Consider the following 18689-nt stretch of genomic DNA (forward strand, 5'->3'; position numbering starts at 1 on the left):
CATCAAAGCTGTCCCCTGTTCCCAACTCTACGAGTACTGCTGTCCCTTTTGTTATGTGCAAACAATGAACAAATACATCTAATCTATTATTACCCTTTCCTTTATTGTAGCCTGCATTTCCATTGTGCTCTTGATGAGTTTTGTAATTAGAGTATAATACATTTGCATGCTTGTTTATGATGTGCTGATATAAAGTAAAGAAAGAAACAATGTCTTATTTAGAATGTCATATTTTGAAGTCTTTCCTCTTCCTGCAGTCTGCCCCCTTCATAGACCCCCCCCCCCCTTCATTCTACAGTGCTTTTTTTTGAGATCCACTCTGCTTAACATGTTGAAATAGTAATTCAAACTGTTGAAATAGGTTAATTAGAGAGCCTTTGATATTCATACACGACACATCATAAGGGCTTCTGTCGCCCTGACAACTGCCACTAATGGAGATTGAGTTGTGGCCCCTCCTCCAAGCTACATAACCCTTCTCTTTGATGAGGCCTTCCAGTGTCTTCTGCTACTGCTGGGGTAAGTTCTGATTTTCTTACACCGTACACTCTTTTGCATGGGCCATACTTGGCATAAATGGGCATAAGAAATATTTTTTCTTCAGTTTTGCTTTTTTAAAGCTAGTTTTTAAGAATTTAGGCTAGGTTCTAACTTTTTTTGTTGTTTTTTTTCAAGCCCATATATGGCTGATGTGCTAAATAAAATGAAAAAAAAAAACATGTACTATTTACATTTGTGCTTGTTTTAAGTTTTCTCTGTCAGTTTAATCCCTTAACTGTGTAAATAATTTTGGATAAACCAGACCAATATAACAATAGAAATGCTCAGAAATCAGTATTCATTTTTGCCTTTTGTAAAATCACTATTTTGCTGATGTATGTTTTGGACTGCATTGGACTTCAGCAACCATATATGAGTTTGGAACAAGAAAAAAAACAACAAAAAATGATTCCAAAAAATATATTTTTTGTTTTACCAAACACACACACATCTGCTTTCCATTTATGTCTGCTTAAAGTTTTCTCCATTGATTGAACCCTGTATCTGCACTGTACACTGTGCAAATAATTCTGGGTGAATGGACCAATAAAATCCTCTAAAACTAAAACCTTTATTACACTGACTTCCATTTAAAGTTAAGAACATATTTGCCTTCTCCTGTAGAGTCTTAACTGTGAGTTTTTTTTTTCTTTTTTCATTAGACATCAGCTGTGTATATGTGGGTTTGGAGAAACAACAAAAAAGAAGTGTAAAAAAAAATACCACATTTTATCTTTTTTGAAGGTTTTTTCCAAGCCCATATATGTCTGCTGTCCTGTGAAAAGTATCTCCACTTTTTTTTTTGTTAAGTTTGCCCCAGTATTTGAACCCTGTGCTGCTCTGTACACTGTGTTATCAATGCTGGCTGAATGGACCAGTAAAATGCTCTAAAACAAATAAACAATAAACTCTTAATTTACATTGATTTCAATTTAAGGTTAATAACATTGTTGTCTTCTCATTTAAAGTCATAATTTGGAAGATTTCTGAGGTTTTTAGTGGACAGCAAATATATATAATGAGGCGTATATTCATTCCATGTTTATTTCATCTTCTTTTTAATTTCTTATATTAGATTCTTAGACAATTTAAATATTCTGGGTTACTTTTTGTGATCGTGCCTTTGTGTTGAAGTGTGTTGAAGTGTATGTACGTATGTATGTGCCTGTGTGTTTATGTGAGAGTCCGTGGCACTGATTGGGGCCTAAATAATGGATGTGGGTGCAGTCAGAGAGAGAGAGAGTGCTGTTATCTGATATGTGAACAGACTGTCAGCATGTCTACAGGCTGTGTGAGGTCACTCTCGGAGACAGCAGAGCACAGACTCGCCGCTCAGGAGCGTCCCTGTAAGTAGCAGTGTGCACTGTGGATTGTCTGTCTGTCTGTTTGTGTCTGTCTGTCTGCATGCATTTATGTATGTATATATGTATGTACTTTAACTTTCTGCCTCTATGTTTACCTCTACTGAGTTTTAATATGGTGGGTCTGTTTGAAAGGATGAAAAACTCAAAGGGAGGGGATAAAACAAAGGGAGAGTGGGTGCTGGAATGGGAGCTGGATGCACTGGGAAGCACAAAGGCTGAGACAGATGGCCAACTGACTCTTCCACACAAACTACAGCTTGTCTGTGGGTGTGGGTGCATTGTTAGCTGTGTTAGAGTGCACTATCCTGAACCTGCCTCCCTGTGTGTGTCTGTACAGATGAGGACAGTGAGATGGACAGGCAGAAGCACAGCGCTGAGGAAAATCAGCAGGACGAACTCGGACAAAAGAAGCCCCGCAGGAAAGACACGCCTGTGCTCAACTCTCCTCCACTTATACCAGGTACCACTTTCACTTCTACATCCTCTTTCATCCTCTTTATCTCCTCCCTTTATTAAACTCACGTGTTGTCTTCTTATTATGATTCTTCATTCATTCTCTATGGCATTATTATGGCATTAAGTGCAACTCTCCTATGTCTGAACTTTTCCCCCTGCAGGGGTGAGATTAATGAAAGGGGAAGCCCGTCTGATTCACATGGAGGACGAAGAAAAGGAGGCAAAGAAATAGCTGTATTTTTACACCATGGCGTACGCACTGATTGTTGTTGTTGTTTGTTTCCCATTGTTTTAATAGCTTGCATGTGTTAAAGCCTGTCTGAACCTTTCTCAAATGTCTCAAATGTTGTGCTTCATTTTCCACGTGTCAGAGATTTACAATATATAAATACACATTTCTGCAAATTTCTATGGTGGAACAGTTTTATTTTATAACAAAAGTGCATATTTAATAGATCATATCATCACTGTTGTAACAAAACCTCATTTCTCTGAAATGGTAAGGAACAAATGTTCTAAACTGTATCATATGTGTAGATATAATAATAATAAGGTAATTCTACTTACTTAACCATTTATTTAAGATTTTATCATCATGGAATGTTTATATGAGAGAGCAGCTTTCTAAACTGTTTTAAAAAGTTGCATATAGTCTTAAGCAAAAGTTTTGACACCCCTGGTTGTTGTTTTTTCTGAGTGTGAATTTGAACATATTATATAAAACTTTCACTTTCCTCTTTTTTTTTACAACTTTATATTCAAACTTGCAGGATTTGAATGAATCAGAAGTGAAATACTTGGGGGGGGTAAAAACCTGGAGAGATGTTTGCATGACAGTAACAATATTGAAAACAAGTATAAAATTGAATGTGCTTTTTATAATTGTTTGTATTTTTGTATTTGTTGATGGCTTATTGGGACCATTTTTTAGACAGGAAGTATATTTAAGTCCTGGACTGCAAAGCATTTTAATAAGAGATACTTGACCCTCGTCTGGGAATGTAATCACGTTAAAATGAGCAAAAATAACAGTCTTTCTGCTTTAGAATGTGTAGTTTGTGAAATAAATTAAACATAGAAATAATAGAAAGATCAATTAAACCATCATTTTCACCAGGGGTGCCAAATATTTGCATATCACTATACATAAATATATCTATATGCTAGATTTTTCTGTTCTGGATGTGAAATGCTGTATAAATACATAAGCTCTGTATGTGAGCTTATCCTGCAGAGCTTTGTTGGGGTCACCTCCCACTTCTGAGAGAGATGCGCTGTAGATGCAGGGCTTTTTCTCGGGCGTCGACGAGCTTGGTCTCGACTGCTCTCTGCCTGGGGGGCGGGTAGGAACTGGCACAGTAGCTGGGTCTCTTAGTGTAGCGGATCAGATACCTCTTCCTCACACCTGCAGAAAAACACAGACGAGCTCAGGGTTAGACAAACAAGGATTCACCAATAACACGTCATGTAACAAGTAATGTGTTGTCAATGTCATAGCAGGGCCTGACAGTATCTCTGCAATGGTTTGTAACTTTATTTAACATTATTATTAATTATTTTATTGGCCTTTCTTCTCAAAATGAGGAGAACAAATAACAAAATCACATTTAAAAATGCCGTTATAACAATTCTATGTAATTCTATATAGAGTGTGTCTTGGGGTCAGATTCTCAACCCTCCCCCCTCTCTCATCTCAGAATGCAATGTACAGAAACGGATCTATATTACAGGAAGCCTGGGCTAAAGTATCTAAATAAAGACACAGAGTCATCATCTGAGCCCTTTGAGTTCAGATTTATTGTCACAACAGTGAAATATGGAGCAATTGGAACGAACAGGATCACACCAAAATGTTTCTCTCTTGGTTTGTGATCATTTTCCTCTCTTAAAAAAAAAAAAAAAAAAAAAAGACAGGTTTGGCATCAACCTCACAAAAGATAAGATAATACACAGAAATGCATAACTGTAGATCATACAGTGTTGGGAGGAGTGCACAAAAAACAGGACAAAAAAATGAAACTGAAAGATTTCTCAAGACAATTGACATATAATGGCACTGAGCTATGAAACATAATTCCATGAATCTGACTTTGCTACCCTTTGATTCTCTTTGTTTGAGTCTACAGTTTAGTTTTTTTTTGTTTTTTGTTTTTTTACACTAATCTGCTTATTGGTTTAAACTCTATAAAACTACATATAATTTTACCTTTTCAGTAGTTTGAGAGAATTTTCTTTTACATATAAAGTGGATTTTAGATTTGGGATAGAATGTTTTTATTACAAAGACATTTAGGGAGGTTGATGTATGACACTCACACAAACAGGAATACAGGGTTGACCTAAACACCTGGCAGTTTGTTTGTTAGTACAAAGCAGAACTAAGAAAATCATTAAGGCAATATTTCACTGCACCATATTTACTGCTGCTTTAGATCTGAAACAATTTCAACAACAATTTCTTGTGGAGTATTTCACACTGCACACAGCGTGGCGCAACTGATGAGGGCGGGTGGGCCGAGTGGTTTGTAAGCAAACGCATGCGCCACAGTTAGCACAGGCCTGGCCGTGTTTCCCCGCTCATAAAAAGTATTACCTTATAAAAACATGACCTCTAGTGTTGAGGAAAGCGGCGTGCTTATGATGGCCATTCACTGAGATCTGTGAAGTTTAAATAACGCCGTGTTCAGCTCTGCTTTAATCCTTTTACTACACTTTGCTGGTGACCGGATAAAAGAGAAAACCCATTTCACTCCCATTTAATATCAGCAGAACTGTCTCTCAGAGTTTAGATGTATGCTCACGACATACAAAGCCTAAATTAAACGTAAGTTCAAGACATTTACATACCATACTGACCATAATACAGACTGACTGTCACAGACAGAAATAAAGCTGTATGAATATGAAGATGGCTGCTTTGATGCATGGTCGCCTGCTAATTGGATTTAACGTTTTGGCTAATCACTGAGCACACAGGTAAGAAAATAAGCTCAAAACGTCTCTCATAAACACGCAGTAAATACACAGGGTGATTGGCATAGAAATCACTCTAACCTTCAGTGGTAAACATTCTATTGAAAAACTCGTCTTCCAGAGGAAAAAAAAAGAAGAAGAAGAAGAAGAAAGAAACACCCGGTCCTAAGCTGAGGTCCAGAAGGATGACATCCTATCAGTGGTGCAATCAAATGAATTTAAGGCAACAATTATTTGTAAGCATAATAAAACTTCATAAAAATAAAGACCTGCACAGTATGTCAATCCACCGATTCAGCAGTTTGTGCTAATTTGGAAATAATAATAATAATAATGAACTCATCAAAATAACAATCTATCTCTTTGGTCAAGGCAACAATATTTTACACAGTGATTTAGTTAGCTATCCAAAAATACCCACCAATATCAAATAAAAACAGAAAGATAAAATCAAAAATTGACATCATAAAGAAACACATATGGCATTTGTGCTGTTCAGGTACATTTTCCAAATTAATTGATTATATTAGATTAATTCTGGTACAATTTTGATTAACTCACACTGTAATATACTGTACAGTATTATTAATATGTGCTTTAAATTGTATCATCTTTTGTACATAAAACTTTGTCAATTTGTTGATTTATTTATTTTTTTATTTGTATTTAACAAAATGCAGTTTAGATTTAAAAACGTACAGTACCAGTCAAAATCTGGATGCACTTTCTCATTCAATGTTTTTTATGCTTAATGTTTTTCCTACATTATAAATTAATACTGAAGTCATACAGCTTGTGAAGGAACACATAAGGACTCATGTAGTAAATTTAAAAGTGTTAAACAAACCAAAACACTCCGTGAATCATTTAGGAAAGCTTTTATCTGGGGTGCTGTTAACTTGCAGTTTCTAAGGCTGGTAACTCTGATGAACCTATCCTGTGCAACAGAGATATATCTTGGTCTGCCTTTTTGTGCCTTTTTTTCTTTACTTAGTTGAGTAGTTCTTGCTATAATATGGATTGGAATATTACTTAAACAGGGCTGTTAACTGTGTACCAACTCTACCTCTTCACAACTTTATAACTGATGCTCTCAAACACATTGAGGCAAGACATTTAAGTAATTCTTAAATAAGTAAGTCTTGAGGAGTTCAGCACAGCTGTTAACTGAAATATGTTTCAGCTGACTTTACCTCATAAGGCTGACTGAGAAAATCCAGCCAAAATTTTTTAAGGTGTAATACTTTGAATAATTTAAAATATATAACCTATTCTGGTTTGTTTAACACTTTTTTTGTTTAAAAATGATCAAAAAGCACTGAATTGAAAGTGTGTCCAAACTTTTGACTGGTATTGCATCTATCATCTTTTACCTTTTTAAATGCAGCATAAAAAACACAAACTCATAATAAACATAAAAAAACGTTAATGATCATGGCTTGGGTGTAATGGAGTAGGAAAAGAGTTGGCAGCACATGTGCTTCATCTAACTACATATTTGCATCATATGGGTGTAACACATTACAATCAGTCAATCTTTCTTTTTTCCCCCATGATTAATAACATAAAACAGTCTGAGGAAGATTGGAGAAGCATCTCCAAGCATATGTAAAATAACAAAAAAAAAACTATTTTTCTCATTAAATTCAATAAAATTGAACAGACCTGGTAAAAGAGAATGAAACAATGAATGAACGAATTTGCAATGATGCAAACCATCCATGCTTTAAAAAGTCTACAAGTCTTACAAGCTTTCTTAATTACAGCTATACCTGTACACACTTGTTTATAAATAATATTTCCTTCTTTATGTACAGTTAATACATACAAAATGTTCAAAAATAAAACTGACTGTTCAAATCAGAAAGTACATCTATTATATTACAAGTCCTGATCAACTGAAAGTTACAACAGTGAGAACTGATAGGAGACAAGTCCTACGATGGCATTGCAGCCTGTACAGAGTTACGAGTTACAAACATATAGTCTAGTCAAACCGGAGAGAATTGAACACATGGCCACAAGTTCGGTCAGAATATTTTGAGGTCAGACTGCCCTGCTGAAAAGCTGAATATATAGTAAAATATCTATATCTCTTATCTTAGCTTTAAACTACACTGACGGGTATATAGACTGCACCCCGTAAACCCCTAAATCTACATTATTTGGCAAAAGTAAAGCAGTAATGTGAAGACAATGCCATTTTCAGTCATTTGAAATGAGTTTATTATCACTGTCGGAACTGATTTATGGTCAAAATGAGCATATGATGAATGCTCTGATGTTTTATGATAGAATGATATTATACTATAGCAGGTTTTATGATATATCCCCTCGGTCTGAGAAGATGTGTAGAAAAATATCCTTCTCACCATCACTGTTGAATGTAAAATGTAAACTAATAAAGTCCTTACCTGCATATTTACAGACTGCACACAATGCATAAAAACCCAGCAGTTACATAAAGACAAAGAACAATAAACAAGAACAATAAAAAATACAGGAAAAATAACAAACAAAATGAAGCCGACATTCTTTATATTGTTCTTCCACAAAATTGAACATTCATCTGTGGGTTCTGCCATGGAAAGAGGCTTACAGTGGGGACTGCAGCCCAGTCAAGCTGGCTGTGTGTCTGTTCCAGGCTCTCTGTCTGTCTGTTTGTCTGTCTTTCTGTCTGTCCTCCGTCTCTGACCAGTGTCTACAGAGCTCTGGAGCACGTGCAACTATAAAGCTAATGCCTGCTGTGTGTGTGTGTGTTTGTGTGTGTGTAAGAGAGAGAGAGTGTGTATGCTTATGTGTGTGTGTGTATATGAGTGTGTGTTTATGTGTGTGTATCATCTCCAGGGAGAGCTCAGCTGGGGAGGAAAGCATGATGGTCACACTGCCATATGCTCCCTCCTGGCTTCAGCACTAACAGACTCCTGCCACATCTATGGCAACAAATGCTGGCTAACAGGACCCTTTACTGGGTTAACAGTAGGAAAAAGGTCTCCAAGCTGGGGCCTCTCAAGTCTCATCGCAATGCCAGGCCCGAAAAACCAAGCCATAAAGACACATCGGTAAAAGCAGGAAAAAAAATCAGGCAACAAAAAAAAAAGAGAAAAAGAATAATTAAAATAACCAAAATGTAACAAAGGAAAAATAAAGTCTGCTTGTGAAAAAACAAAATCCTCATTTCAACCGAAAAAAGGAAGGAAAAACAGAGGTCAAATGCATTCCCAAGAACTGAAGGGTGGCCACCAGATGGAGCCACGGCGCTGTCGTGCGAGGCTTGCTCAGAGGACGGAGTCCTTGTTGAGAAAGGAAAGTGTGGTTAGTGTGCATCAGGCGTTGAGGCAGCTGCAGCCGCAGCGCTGGCTGCGAGAGATGCGGGTGAGCTGTCGTGACTGCTGTGCTCCTCCTCGGCATCTGTGGAAAAGAGGAGATATATGGCACATTTAATGGCATGGGCCCCTGCTCCTGAGCCTCTGGGTGGAGAAATGCGATGGAGGTGAATGGAGTGTTGGGTAGGAGTTAGGATGCTGTGAATTACATGAAATCATACCCAAATAAATAAAAATGTTATAGGATTACAAACACATGCAATGTGAGTTTCTGAATGAACACACACTATATGTCCAAACGTTTGTGGAGCTTGAAAGTTTGTGAACCCTTCTGCATAAATAGAACCTAAAACATCATCAGATTTTCACGTGTGTCCTAAAAGTAGATAAAGAAAACCCAGTTAAACAAACAATTTATTTATTTGTGGAGGAAAATTATCCAATATTATGTTGATGCTGCAGTTGGTCAGGTCTAGGTTCAGCAACAGTATGTGCTGAAAGAATGATGTCAGCTGACTAACTGAATATACTGAATATAGACCAGGTTATTCCATCAATTAATTTTTTCTTCCCTGATGGCTCGGGCATATTCCAAGATAATAATGTCAGGATTCATTGGGCTGGAATTGTGAAAGAGATCAGGGTTCAGGGAGCATGAGATCATCATTTTCACACATGGATTGAGAGTTCAACACAGAGTCTAGACCTTAAGCCCATTGAGAATCTTTGGGATGTGCTGGAGAAGGCTTTGTGCAGCGTCAGGGTCAGACACCGTCATCAATGCTGCAAGATCTTGGTGAAAATAAACACCAATGCAACACTGGATTGAAATAAATCTTGTGACATTGCAGAAGCTTATCATAACAGTGCCAGAGTGAATGCGTGCTTTTTGGACAGACAGTGTCTGTGGATCTCTAAGAGAAGCAGTTAATTTTAAGATGAAATTAGAGTCGGGTGTTTTTTTCTGCTCTTCTCAACACACGTTTGTGGAAGTGTATCGTGGCATGAACAAAAGAGATTTCTTAAGACTGCAGAAAAAGAGCTGTTGATGCTTATCAGGCACGAAAAGATTAAAAAACTCTATAAATCTCTAAAGAGTTTGGATCCACCAATCCACAGTCATTGTGTACAAATGGAGGATATTCAAGACCACTGTTACCCACCCTAGGAGTGATTGACCAACAAGAGCAAGGCGTGTAATAGTCAGCGGCGAGGTCACAAAGTAAAAGGACCCCAGGGTAACTTTTAAGCAACTGAAGGCCTCTCTCACATTGACTAATGTTAATGTTCATAAGTCCAGCATCGGGGGAACACTGAATAACAATAGTGTGCATGACAGGAACGCAAGGAGAAAGCCACTGCTCTGCAAAAGAACGTTGCTGCTGGTCCGCAGTTTACTAAAGAAGAAACAAAAGAGATTGCGGAAGGACCTGAAGTGACCAGTTAATGTGAGGAAACCCACCAATTTATTTGTTTTATTTGTTTAATTAATTTCTCTTAACATAATTTTAGGAATGTGTAAAAATCTGATGATGTTTTAGGTCATTTTTATGCAGAGATACAGAAAATTATAGAAAACCTTTTCTGTACTATACTATACTGGAACTTTGTTCTCTGGAAAGATGTTGCTCCATCTAATACTTTTGCGATAAACTGGCGAGTTTCTTTTAGAAAACTTTCCTTGACAGAAAAGACTCCAACACTCCAACAAAAGCATGATAAACAAATGTTTAGCACCTGTGGTTTTAGAAGAAACATTAGTCCACTCCATTAGTAGCTGTCCAAACACTTTTGATCATATAGTGTACTAGTCACCTCAGAAAATGGACCATGCTGTTTTTAAGGCCATAATGACTTATGAATTATTACTGAGAAATGGAGAAATTCATCAGGAAGTGTTTAGGCATGTCGATGGAGGGGGGATGACCTGACTGAACATGCCACCAGTAACACCTCATAGGTTTCTCCACCATGACAAAGCAAATGATGAACTGACTCTGATCTAAACTGAACTATCTAAGGATCTTCTGCCTCGATGATTGTGGAGAACCTATGCAATGTTGACTAGATAGTTGAGGTAGGGTGACCAGATGTCCCATAGAAAGAAATGGGAAATAGCGTCCTAATTGGCTATAGCGAGAAAATACTGTTTGAAGGACGTCAAATTGATAACTTTTGGTAAAATCTGTTCTGATGTCCTGATAGAAATGCAAGCTATTGAGTTATTATTATTAGCACTTTTTAAAAGGAACATCAGGAAGAAAATGTTTACACAGTAAACTGCTGTTGCAGTCAAATTGGTTTCATATGTGTTAAAAAAACTAAGTGTAAAAAGCATCTCCCCCATGTGAATGAAAAATAGAATCTGAGTCCTTTTAATATTTAATATTCTGACTTCCATTGTCCCAACAAATATATTAGATCATGGAATATCTAGTCACCCAACTCAAAAGAGGATAAAGAATGTGCTAGTGTTACCGTCCGAGCTCTTTGTGCCGCTGTCGTCACTGTCAGGTGAGTCCAGCTCCTCTGGCACCTCCCCTGACATTCAGATAAGACACGGGTCACTGAAGAACACACTAAGCACTACACACTGTCCTCACTCTGACTCCGCTACTCCTCCTCCCTCAGAGACAGAGACAAACACCCTCCACAGTACAAAACCATCTGTCATCAGCTCCACCTCCATTACACTACTTCATAAAATCTGAACAGCAAACATGCATGAGATCCACCATAAGTCAGATCACAAACACTGTAGTTGGTGTTTAGCATGTTAAAGGTTTTAGTGTGTCACACAATATTATTCATAACATCATTCATTCATAAGAGAATACTTCCTGTATACATTAATACAAATCTTAGAAGTTAATGTGAAGATATTCAATGATCAACAATATTTTAGGCCGTTTCTGTTGGTCCAATTTTCAAAAAATGTGAATTACATCTGGCACTACCAATTTTTTTTAAAAGTTTTTTCAAATTCCACTAAAATAAAAATTAGGGTTGCACTGGTAACCAGTTTCATGGTATCCCATAGTATTAAAACAGATGGTTATCATTTCATGAACATTTGCTTTTAACTGGTATTGGGGGAAAATACTATACTATTTGCATAATATGGCGATATGAATGAATATAAACACTGTTAGCTAGCTGTGTACAGATGCAATTGTATAGAGTATATAACAGTAAGGAAAACAGTAGAATACACATCTCAAACATTAAAGTTGGGACTGGGGGTCTGATTCACATAAACACTAACATCGTACTAAAAATATGATTACCTGCCTGATTAGGAACTATACAATAATAAGAAAAGTTACGTTAAAACGTTGTTTGTTTTGAATTTATAGTGAGTAAAAAGTTTATAATGGTTTTGTTAAAAAGTTTCTTGTAGAAATAAAATGTATTATGTTATAGAAATACTTAACTAAAGTATTGATCCTTTAAAAATCGACTACTGCAGTTAAATATCTATATGTTGTTATGCGTCTCCTCTGGCTTTAAGGACTTTTTCATGGTGATGCTAATATAATTATTTACTTAAAGCAGCACTAGGTAGGATTTCCTTGATTTTTGATCTTTTTAAAGAAGTAAAATTACAGCTTGAAACTGACTGCAGCGCTCCATTGATGTGTAATAAGAGGAATAGCGGTGCTCTTGTGTCTGTGCCGGAGCTCCTCTGAGCTCAAACCAGACTCTGTAAGTTTTCCTAGTTGGCCGCGACCAACGCTCGCGAGAACTGCGAGCTGCTTTCCGACCTTTAGTTCTAACAGTTCTACAAGGACTACTGGTTAATTCTTCACAAACTAACATACAGACACTCTGACAGAAGCTGGAAAGAGACTGAATATGTCTGTGAAAGCCAGAAAACGAGAAAGAGAAACTAATCCGCCTGAAACATTTATTACACTCTACAACTGTAGGGGGAGCCCACGAGCACAAAATCTCAATCCTACCTAGTGGAGCTTTAATATTTTTAGTGCATTTTGTCTTTACTAGTAACAGTGTACATTTACACATCTGCTTATGTGAAGAGTGTAAAATCCTCCTCGTCTTCTTGTGTCAGCTTGACACAAGATGCAAAATTACATTAATTAGTTTTAGTAGTAACATGAAATGCTTATTATTTTGCCATTTTTAAATCATATTTATAATCCTATAACTTTTTACTGTTATTATGTTAATTCTTTAAGCTAATTCTAAAATACTGTGATACTGTGATACTGTAATATTGTCTGAGATGGTAATCATACCATGAAATTTTATACCACTGCAACCCTAATAATAAATAGATCTGATGATTGGAAGCACCATATCTCAGAAACATTGAGGTAAGATGCGTAACTATACGTACCATTTTGAACTTGCTGGCTATTGTCTGTATCGCTGCTGCTGTCAGGCACCTCTTCATTAGCCGTCTCTGCTTTAGAGTTATTTACCCCCCCTGGGTCCTTCTTGCCCTCAGCCTCTTTGGGCTGCTGCTTGGTGGGCTCCTTCTTGTCTGCTTTGGCTTTGGTAGAGTCTGACTTGTCTTTCGTGTCTTGTGATTTGTCTTTTGCGTCTTTCTCAGTCTTGTCTTTGTCCTGCGCTGAGTCTGTTTTCTCTGTGTCTGCATGCCCCTCGCTGTTGTGTTTCCCCTCACCGTCCTCCTGCCTGGCCTTTTCTTCCTCCTCCTTTTTGGCCTCTAAGTCTAAAGGAGAGAAGAAGAAGACCAAGCTGGTAATACGCCTTGAGCTAAAACTGGCTAAGTTCCAGGGCACTTCAGCCCAGGTAAATATTCAAACCCTTAAAACACACAAACCAAACATTTCTATGACTGTAGATGTTTACATGTCTAAGTGAATCTTCACTGGTCTGGACTTTAGGATGTTCACCTTTGGCTGCCTGAGCTTTCCACTTCTCTCGGTTCTGGTGCACCTCGTCGTTCCAGGTAGCCTTGAAGCTCTTGAAGTCGACACTAAGCAGGGAGGTGCTGCCTTCTGAGCCCGTGCTCTTCACACTGGGACGCTTTCCATCTGCTGGGATGTTGTTCAAGCTGTGGAGGTGAAGTCACACATACTTTTTTTATGAGTTTACTGTACATTAGTTATTTCAGCCAATTTTATTTAGTCTTCAGCTGACTCTGACTCAACCGTTTCATTATTTTTTACAGTAGGCTTTTTCATCTATTTAAGTGTTTCTCAGCTCCAGTATTGGAGAATTTTTTTCTTGCACAGTTTTAAGTATTTAAGTAAAAAAGGAAGAGCACAGACTGTGATTCAAAATTCTTTTCATGTGCATAGTTCCTGAGGAAGAAAAAAGGGCAAAGGAAATCAAACAACACCCATATTGTACACAACATTTATTTAACTGTCAGATAAAACATAAATGTATAGAACATACGTCTAGGACAGGTTTAGCGTGCTCACTGTACACAAACCGACACTGCTATAAAGACGGATACTACGACTTAGTGATGCATCAAAAAATGACAGGTATAATTCTTCAAAAAGTAGAAAGGTAATTTTTCACAGGTACATCATCCAAAAAAGTGATTTCATAATAATTGTTGTAATAATTTGATGTAAAAAAAAAATATATATATATATATATATTTTTTTTTTTGTGAAAATTCATTAAAACAATTAAAAAATGTGCAATTTATTAACCAATTAATTTAATATGCAGAACAGGCTGTATTGTGTGAAAAAGTATTTCCACAATGTCATCACAACACAAAATATGCATATATTTTTTTTTTTTAACTAAAATTTGATTAAAGCAATAATAATTCAAAGCATACAAATTTGGTTGTAAAAATTGCATAGAAGGTGCTGGGTTCCTTTGTACTAATAAATTGCTTAAAAATGCTGATTTTTTATTGTGAGTTCAATTCCAACATCTGGCAACTCTGTCAATGTGAAACTTCTTACTGTAGGTATGTCAACATTTATCTTATTTGCTCAAGAGTTCTAAAAAAAGAGCTTGGACCCTGGCAATTGCTGCTTGCAGCTATATTTGTACTTGTAACTACACTCACTTGCCAATTTAATCAAGTTGTTTTACACTTTCTATATGTAATCATGCTCATTCCTACTCTGCATACTCATTCTTCTACTTCTTCTATTTTTATTTTCTACATTCCAGCTGCTGAATCCCAGCTGTTGATTTGCACAATTTGTGAGCCTTTGCTTTGTAAGATAATTAATGCTGGTAGAAGGTAGGTGTACCTAATAAACTGGAAACATTAAGTGTTTTTCTAAACCTCTCACCATGAAGCAACATTGTGTAACTCAAACCAGATGGAAAAGAGCACTGTGTATTAAAAATTGCACAATCATCCCACAAAAGAAACACCCAGTTCATTATGCAATGGAGAGGGTGGAGAGGTTGTAATCACTCTAGTGCCTTGCATAAGAATGTGAAGGCTTGCATTCTCCATGGACGACACATGTTACAGCTGGAATTTCATTCAGCCAGTGAAGCACTGTGGGAGATGTGCTGTTCAGGCAGGTTGAATGGATGCTGCAGAGCTGAGGAGTGTGAATGGAAGGGTGTAAAAGGAAATCAGGGAGAAACACATAGCCTCCCTCCCCACCTCATCTAAGAGCCATGCAATATTTAAGCTTCTTTAGGCAGATCAACCAGTGCAGGCACTCAAACACACACACACATTTAGAGTACAGAGAGAGATAGATACACATACATCTATGATGAAGATGATGATAATGTCTGTGTGTATATGTTTATATGGCAGAACGTTTGAATGCCTCGTTGTGTCTATAGTCTTCTACACACACAGATTTTCACACACTGTGTGTGAGTGTGCGGTAAAGTAACCTGCACTCGCAGCATGGGGGCCCGTGTGTGTATGTGAGGGTGATTAATGACCCCCCTGGATAAACCCAGACAAGAACACAAACATCGTCCATTATGTATGACCATTCAGCTCCTCAGCCATGTGCAAACTGCAACCAGACAGCTAACAGGAACGCCGATGCGGGCGCTGTCTGTCCGTGCTTAAGCACTTCCATGTCTACTGCCATAAATCTCTCAGGTAGTAGCTGCGTTCCAAAGCCTTGGCCACAGTCCAGGTAGTGCAGGGTCTTGGTAGGACTGTCCTATAAAGAACTCTTCTCAGTATCCTTTTGGTTACACATATGGAACAGTCTTTTAAGGTTTCAGACACAGCAATGCTGCTGGAGTTTTTAAACACTTCAGTATTACTGTAGGACTGAGAACAGTTTAACAACAATGTTCTGTGGATAGTGTCCTGTGACCACAGATTCTGGACTACAGATGAGCTTTTGTCTCTGATTTTACATCTACAGTACATGGTAGACCAGATAGGTAGGAGTGTCCAATAGAGTGGTTAGTTCATTTGCACTGTATTTAAAAACACCACAACTGTCAATGTAGTGCTGAGAATGATGCACCACCCAAATTGTAGCCACTCTGTGGTGGTTCTCTGGGTTCTAACCACTGAAGAACCGACTAAAAGGAAGATAAAAAAGTTTTTAGAGAAACAGAAGGATTCGTTTCTGCCACTTTTGCTTAGTTTTGGTGCTCATTTTTCTTTTTTTCTACCGTATTATACTGTATGTGATCATCGAATTGTGGATAACCAAGGACCATGAAGGATACATCAGTTGCGTCCTTCAAATCACTCTGAATGTCAGCTGAATTTCTAAGCTGCAAATGAAGGATCCTTCAGTTTGGAATAGCCATATGCCATATATGATGTAGCAGCCCAGAAATGTAGCCCACCTTAGCAGCAGCCTAGACACTAAAACACAGCTAGAGAGTCTCTACATGACTCTCAGATGGATCCAAACATGACCAAAGAAGGTTTAGAATATTAAATGAGGGAATGTGACTAAATAATGAGTTAATGCTTTGAGGCCAGGTATTTGTCAAGCTGCATGTACAGTAGAACAACTCACCTGGACCGTCTGAATCCAGCCAGGCCCGAACTCGAGGCCTCATCAATGAGGGGCGTCACTATTTTCTCAGTCATATCTGTGAGCACAGTGAAGGTGGGCTCTACGATAAAATCAATGAAGCCTGTGGGTTGAAGAGATAAGACACAAGGTGTAGACTCCAAAAAAAGGGGTTTTAAATGTTTTTTGTAGCAATTCCATAGAAGAACAAAATGTGGTTCCAAAATCAAACATGCCTGATTCTTCTATGTCTTTGCTCAAAGAAGAAAAGTGCTTTGAAGCGTTCTTATTTTAAGTGCAGGCGATGAATACTCACTCACCGATCTGAGACTGGGCCACCATGGTGGACTTGCGATCACAGAGAGGAGAGAAGGGCAGTCCCAAATCTGATTCTTTATCCCCCTGAAACACACAGCATTCACTTACTATACAGATGTAGGAGATATATGTACACATGAAATAGGATTTAGACACTGTCAAGCTAAAATTTCAAATCTTCACAATGTAAAGGGTTGAACTGTGCTGCCAGCTGCCAGCAGAGGGCAACGACAAAAAGCATTGTTACCCAGGAAGACTTAAAATCCCAGATGTCCAAGACGTAATCAGTGTAAACCATGTGTACCTGTTAGAATTGGTATTTAAGGTCTTGGCAAAAAGCATGCCCTTGTCATACTTTAACTTAGAGGTGACTGGCAAGGTATGCTGTGACTGAGAAAAGGAAATATAAGGGAAAAGGAAAGAAAAGAAAGATCTTAAAAGAAAGCAAAAAGAACAGATATAAAAAAAAAAGAAATCTCAGAAAGCAAAAATAGAGATGTAAAAAAAAGAGATCTCAAAAGAAAGCAAGAAAAGAGAGAAATCTAACAAAGAAAGAAACCAGAAATAGAGCTCTCAAAAAAGCAATAAAAGTAATCTCTTAAAAGACAGCAAGAAAAGAGAGATCTCAAAAGAAAGCAAGAAAAGATATCTTAAAAGAAAGTAAAATTAGAGATCTCTCAAAAGAAAGCAAAAAAAGATCTCACAAAATCTAAATTAGAGAGAACTCAAAATAAAGCAAGAAAAGAGAGATCTTAAAAGAAAGCAAAATAAAAAAGATCAAAACAAAAAGCAAAATTAGAGAGATCTCAAAAAAGCAAGAAAAGATATCTTAAAAGAAAGTAAAATTAGAGATCTTAAAAGAATGCAAGAAAAGAAAGATCTCAAAAGACAAGTGATCTCAAAATTAAAGAGATCTCAAAGAAAGCAAAGTAGAGAGATCTCAAAGGAAAGCAAGAAAGGAGCTCTTAAAAGAAAGCAAAAAAAACAGAACATGCTCATTTGACGAAAAAAAAAAATTATGCTTAAAGCAAGCTCTTCGTGGGTTTTTTAATGAGTTCAGTCTGTTCTTTGCTTGAATCATGTCTCGTCCGTGGTTTGCGTTCACTGCTCCTTGCTGGTGGCAAAGTAGGAATGGTACAGAATGGTGGGGTGTTTGCCCTTTACCAACAAGGTTGCCAGTTCAGGCCTAGCTTTGAGCAGGCTGTTCCACAATTTCATTGCATGAAATTATTATAACCCTTTCTAACAGTTTTTTTTCTCTTTGCACTTTGGTCCAATCCCTGACCAACCCAACACAATGTCAAATTAACCAGAGAATGAAAAAAATCTTTAAGACTTTGTGGAAGTCAATGTAAAAATATTTGATTTCAAATAATTCTGGAGCATTTCTATTGGTCCATTCATCACAACACTTGTAAAGAGCAATTCTTAAATTCACATTGTCAAAAAAATGGAGGAGATACCAATTTTTTTTTGCCTGACTGCACCAACCACTTCCAGTATGGTTTGGTCATATGAACTAACAGACAAAATCAGGGCAAGTATGTGAAACATGATCAAAATATGTTCCTGTCTTTAAAAGGAACTAAAGATAATAAGAAAATAATGAATATAATAAATAAATAAATAAATAATAAATATAATAAATAAAATAATCTCCTCAATTTGATTAGATTAGCAGTTGCTGTATTGTATTGAAAAAGTCAAGCTGCAGTGTAATTTTCTTAATTCTTAACACTTTATTCATTACTGCATCTCCTTGGTCCTGTTTTCTCCAATTTAATTAG

At 37.2% G+C, this 18689-nt stretch overlaps 2 protein-coding genes across 6 annotated transcripts in view; one reads left to right on the forward strand and one right to left on the reverse strand.

The window, feature by feature from the left end:
- The first annotated feature begins 717 nt into the window (after positions 1–717).
- On the forward strand, positions 718–2765 carry ppp1r17 (protein phosphatase 1 regulatory subunit 17). Its single transcript, XM_007249566.4, has 3 exons — positions 718–1886; positions 2242–2364; positions 2522–2765. Exons 1-3 carry the CDS (start codon positions 1688–1690, stop codon positions 2590–2592), a joined length of 393 nt encoding a protein of 130 aa, XP_007249628.3. The 5' UTR covers positions 718–1687; the 3' UTR covers positions 2593–2765.
- Positions 2766–18689, reverse strand: part of pde1ca (phosphodiesterase 1C, calmodulin-dependent a) — a 137445-nt gene continuing 121521 nt past the window's right edge. For 3 of the 5 annotated variants that reach the window (XM_022673623.2, XM_049480127.1, XM_049480128.1), the window contains 5 exons: positions 16905–16986; positions 16588–16708; positions 13540–13700; positions 13020–13355; positions 2766–3765 (listed from right to left, as the gene is read on the reverse strand). In XM_022673623.2, coding sequence (XP_022529344.2) covers positions 3608–3765; positions 13020–13355; positions 13540–13700; positions 16588–16708; positions 16905–16986 — 858 coding nt within the window. In that variant the 3' untranslated portion in view covers positions 2766–3607. Of the gene's footprint in view, positions 3766–4135; positions 8745–11137; positions 11201–13019; positions 13356–13539; positions 13701–16587; positions 16709–16904; positions 16987–18689 lie in introns of those variants that run through there. The other 2 variants (XM_022673624.2, XM_022673625.2) reach the window with 2 other exon arrangements.

Source organism: Astyanax mexicanus, chromosome 6, assembly GCF_023375975.1.
Source record: "Astyanax mexicanus isolate ESR-SI-001 chromosome 6, AstMex3_surface, whole genome shotgun sequence".
NCBI classification, from domain to species: domain Eukaryota; kingdom Metazoa; phylum Chordata; class Actinopteri; order Characiformes; family Acestrorhamphidae; genus Astyanax; species Astyanax mexicanus.

What these genes read in the sequence shown, in the direction of transcription:
- ppp1r17 (XM_007249566.4), top strand. Translation starts at nt 1,688, where the DNA reads ATGTACGTATGTATGTGCCTGTGTGTTTATGTGAGAGTCCGTGGCACT. An exon ending in CGCCGCTCAGGAGCGTCCCT is followed by an intron (nt 1,887 to 2,241) that starts GTAAGTAGCAGT and finishes GTGTCTGTACAG; the next exon opens with ATGAGGACAGTGAGATGGAC. An exon ending in CTCTCCTCCACTTATACCAG is followed by an intron (nt 2,365 to 2,521) that starts GTACCACTTTCA and finishes TTCCCCCTGCAG; the next exon opens with GGGTGAGATTAATGAAAGGG.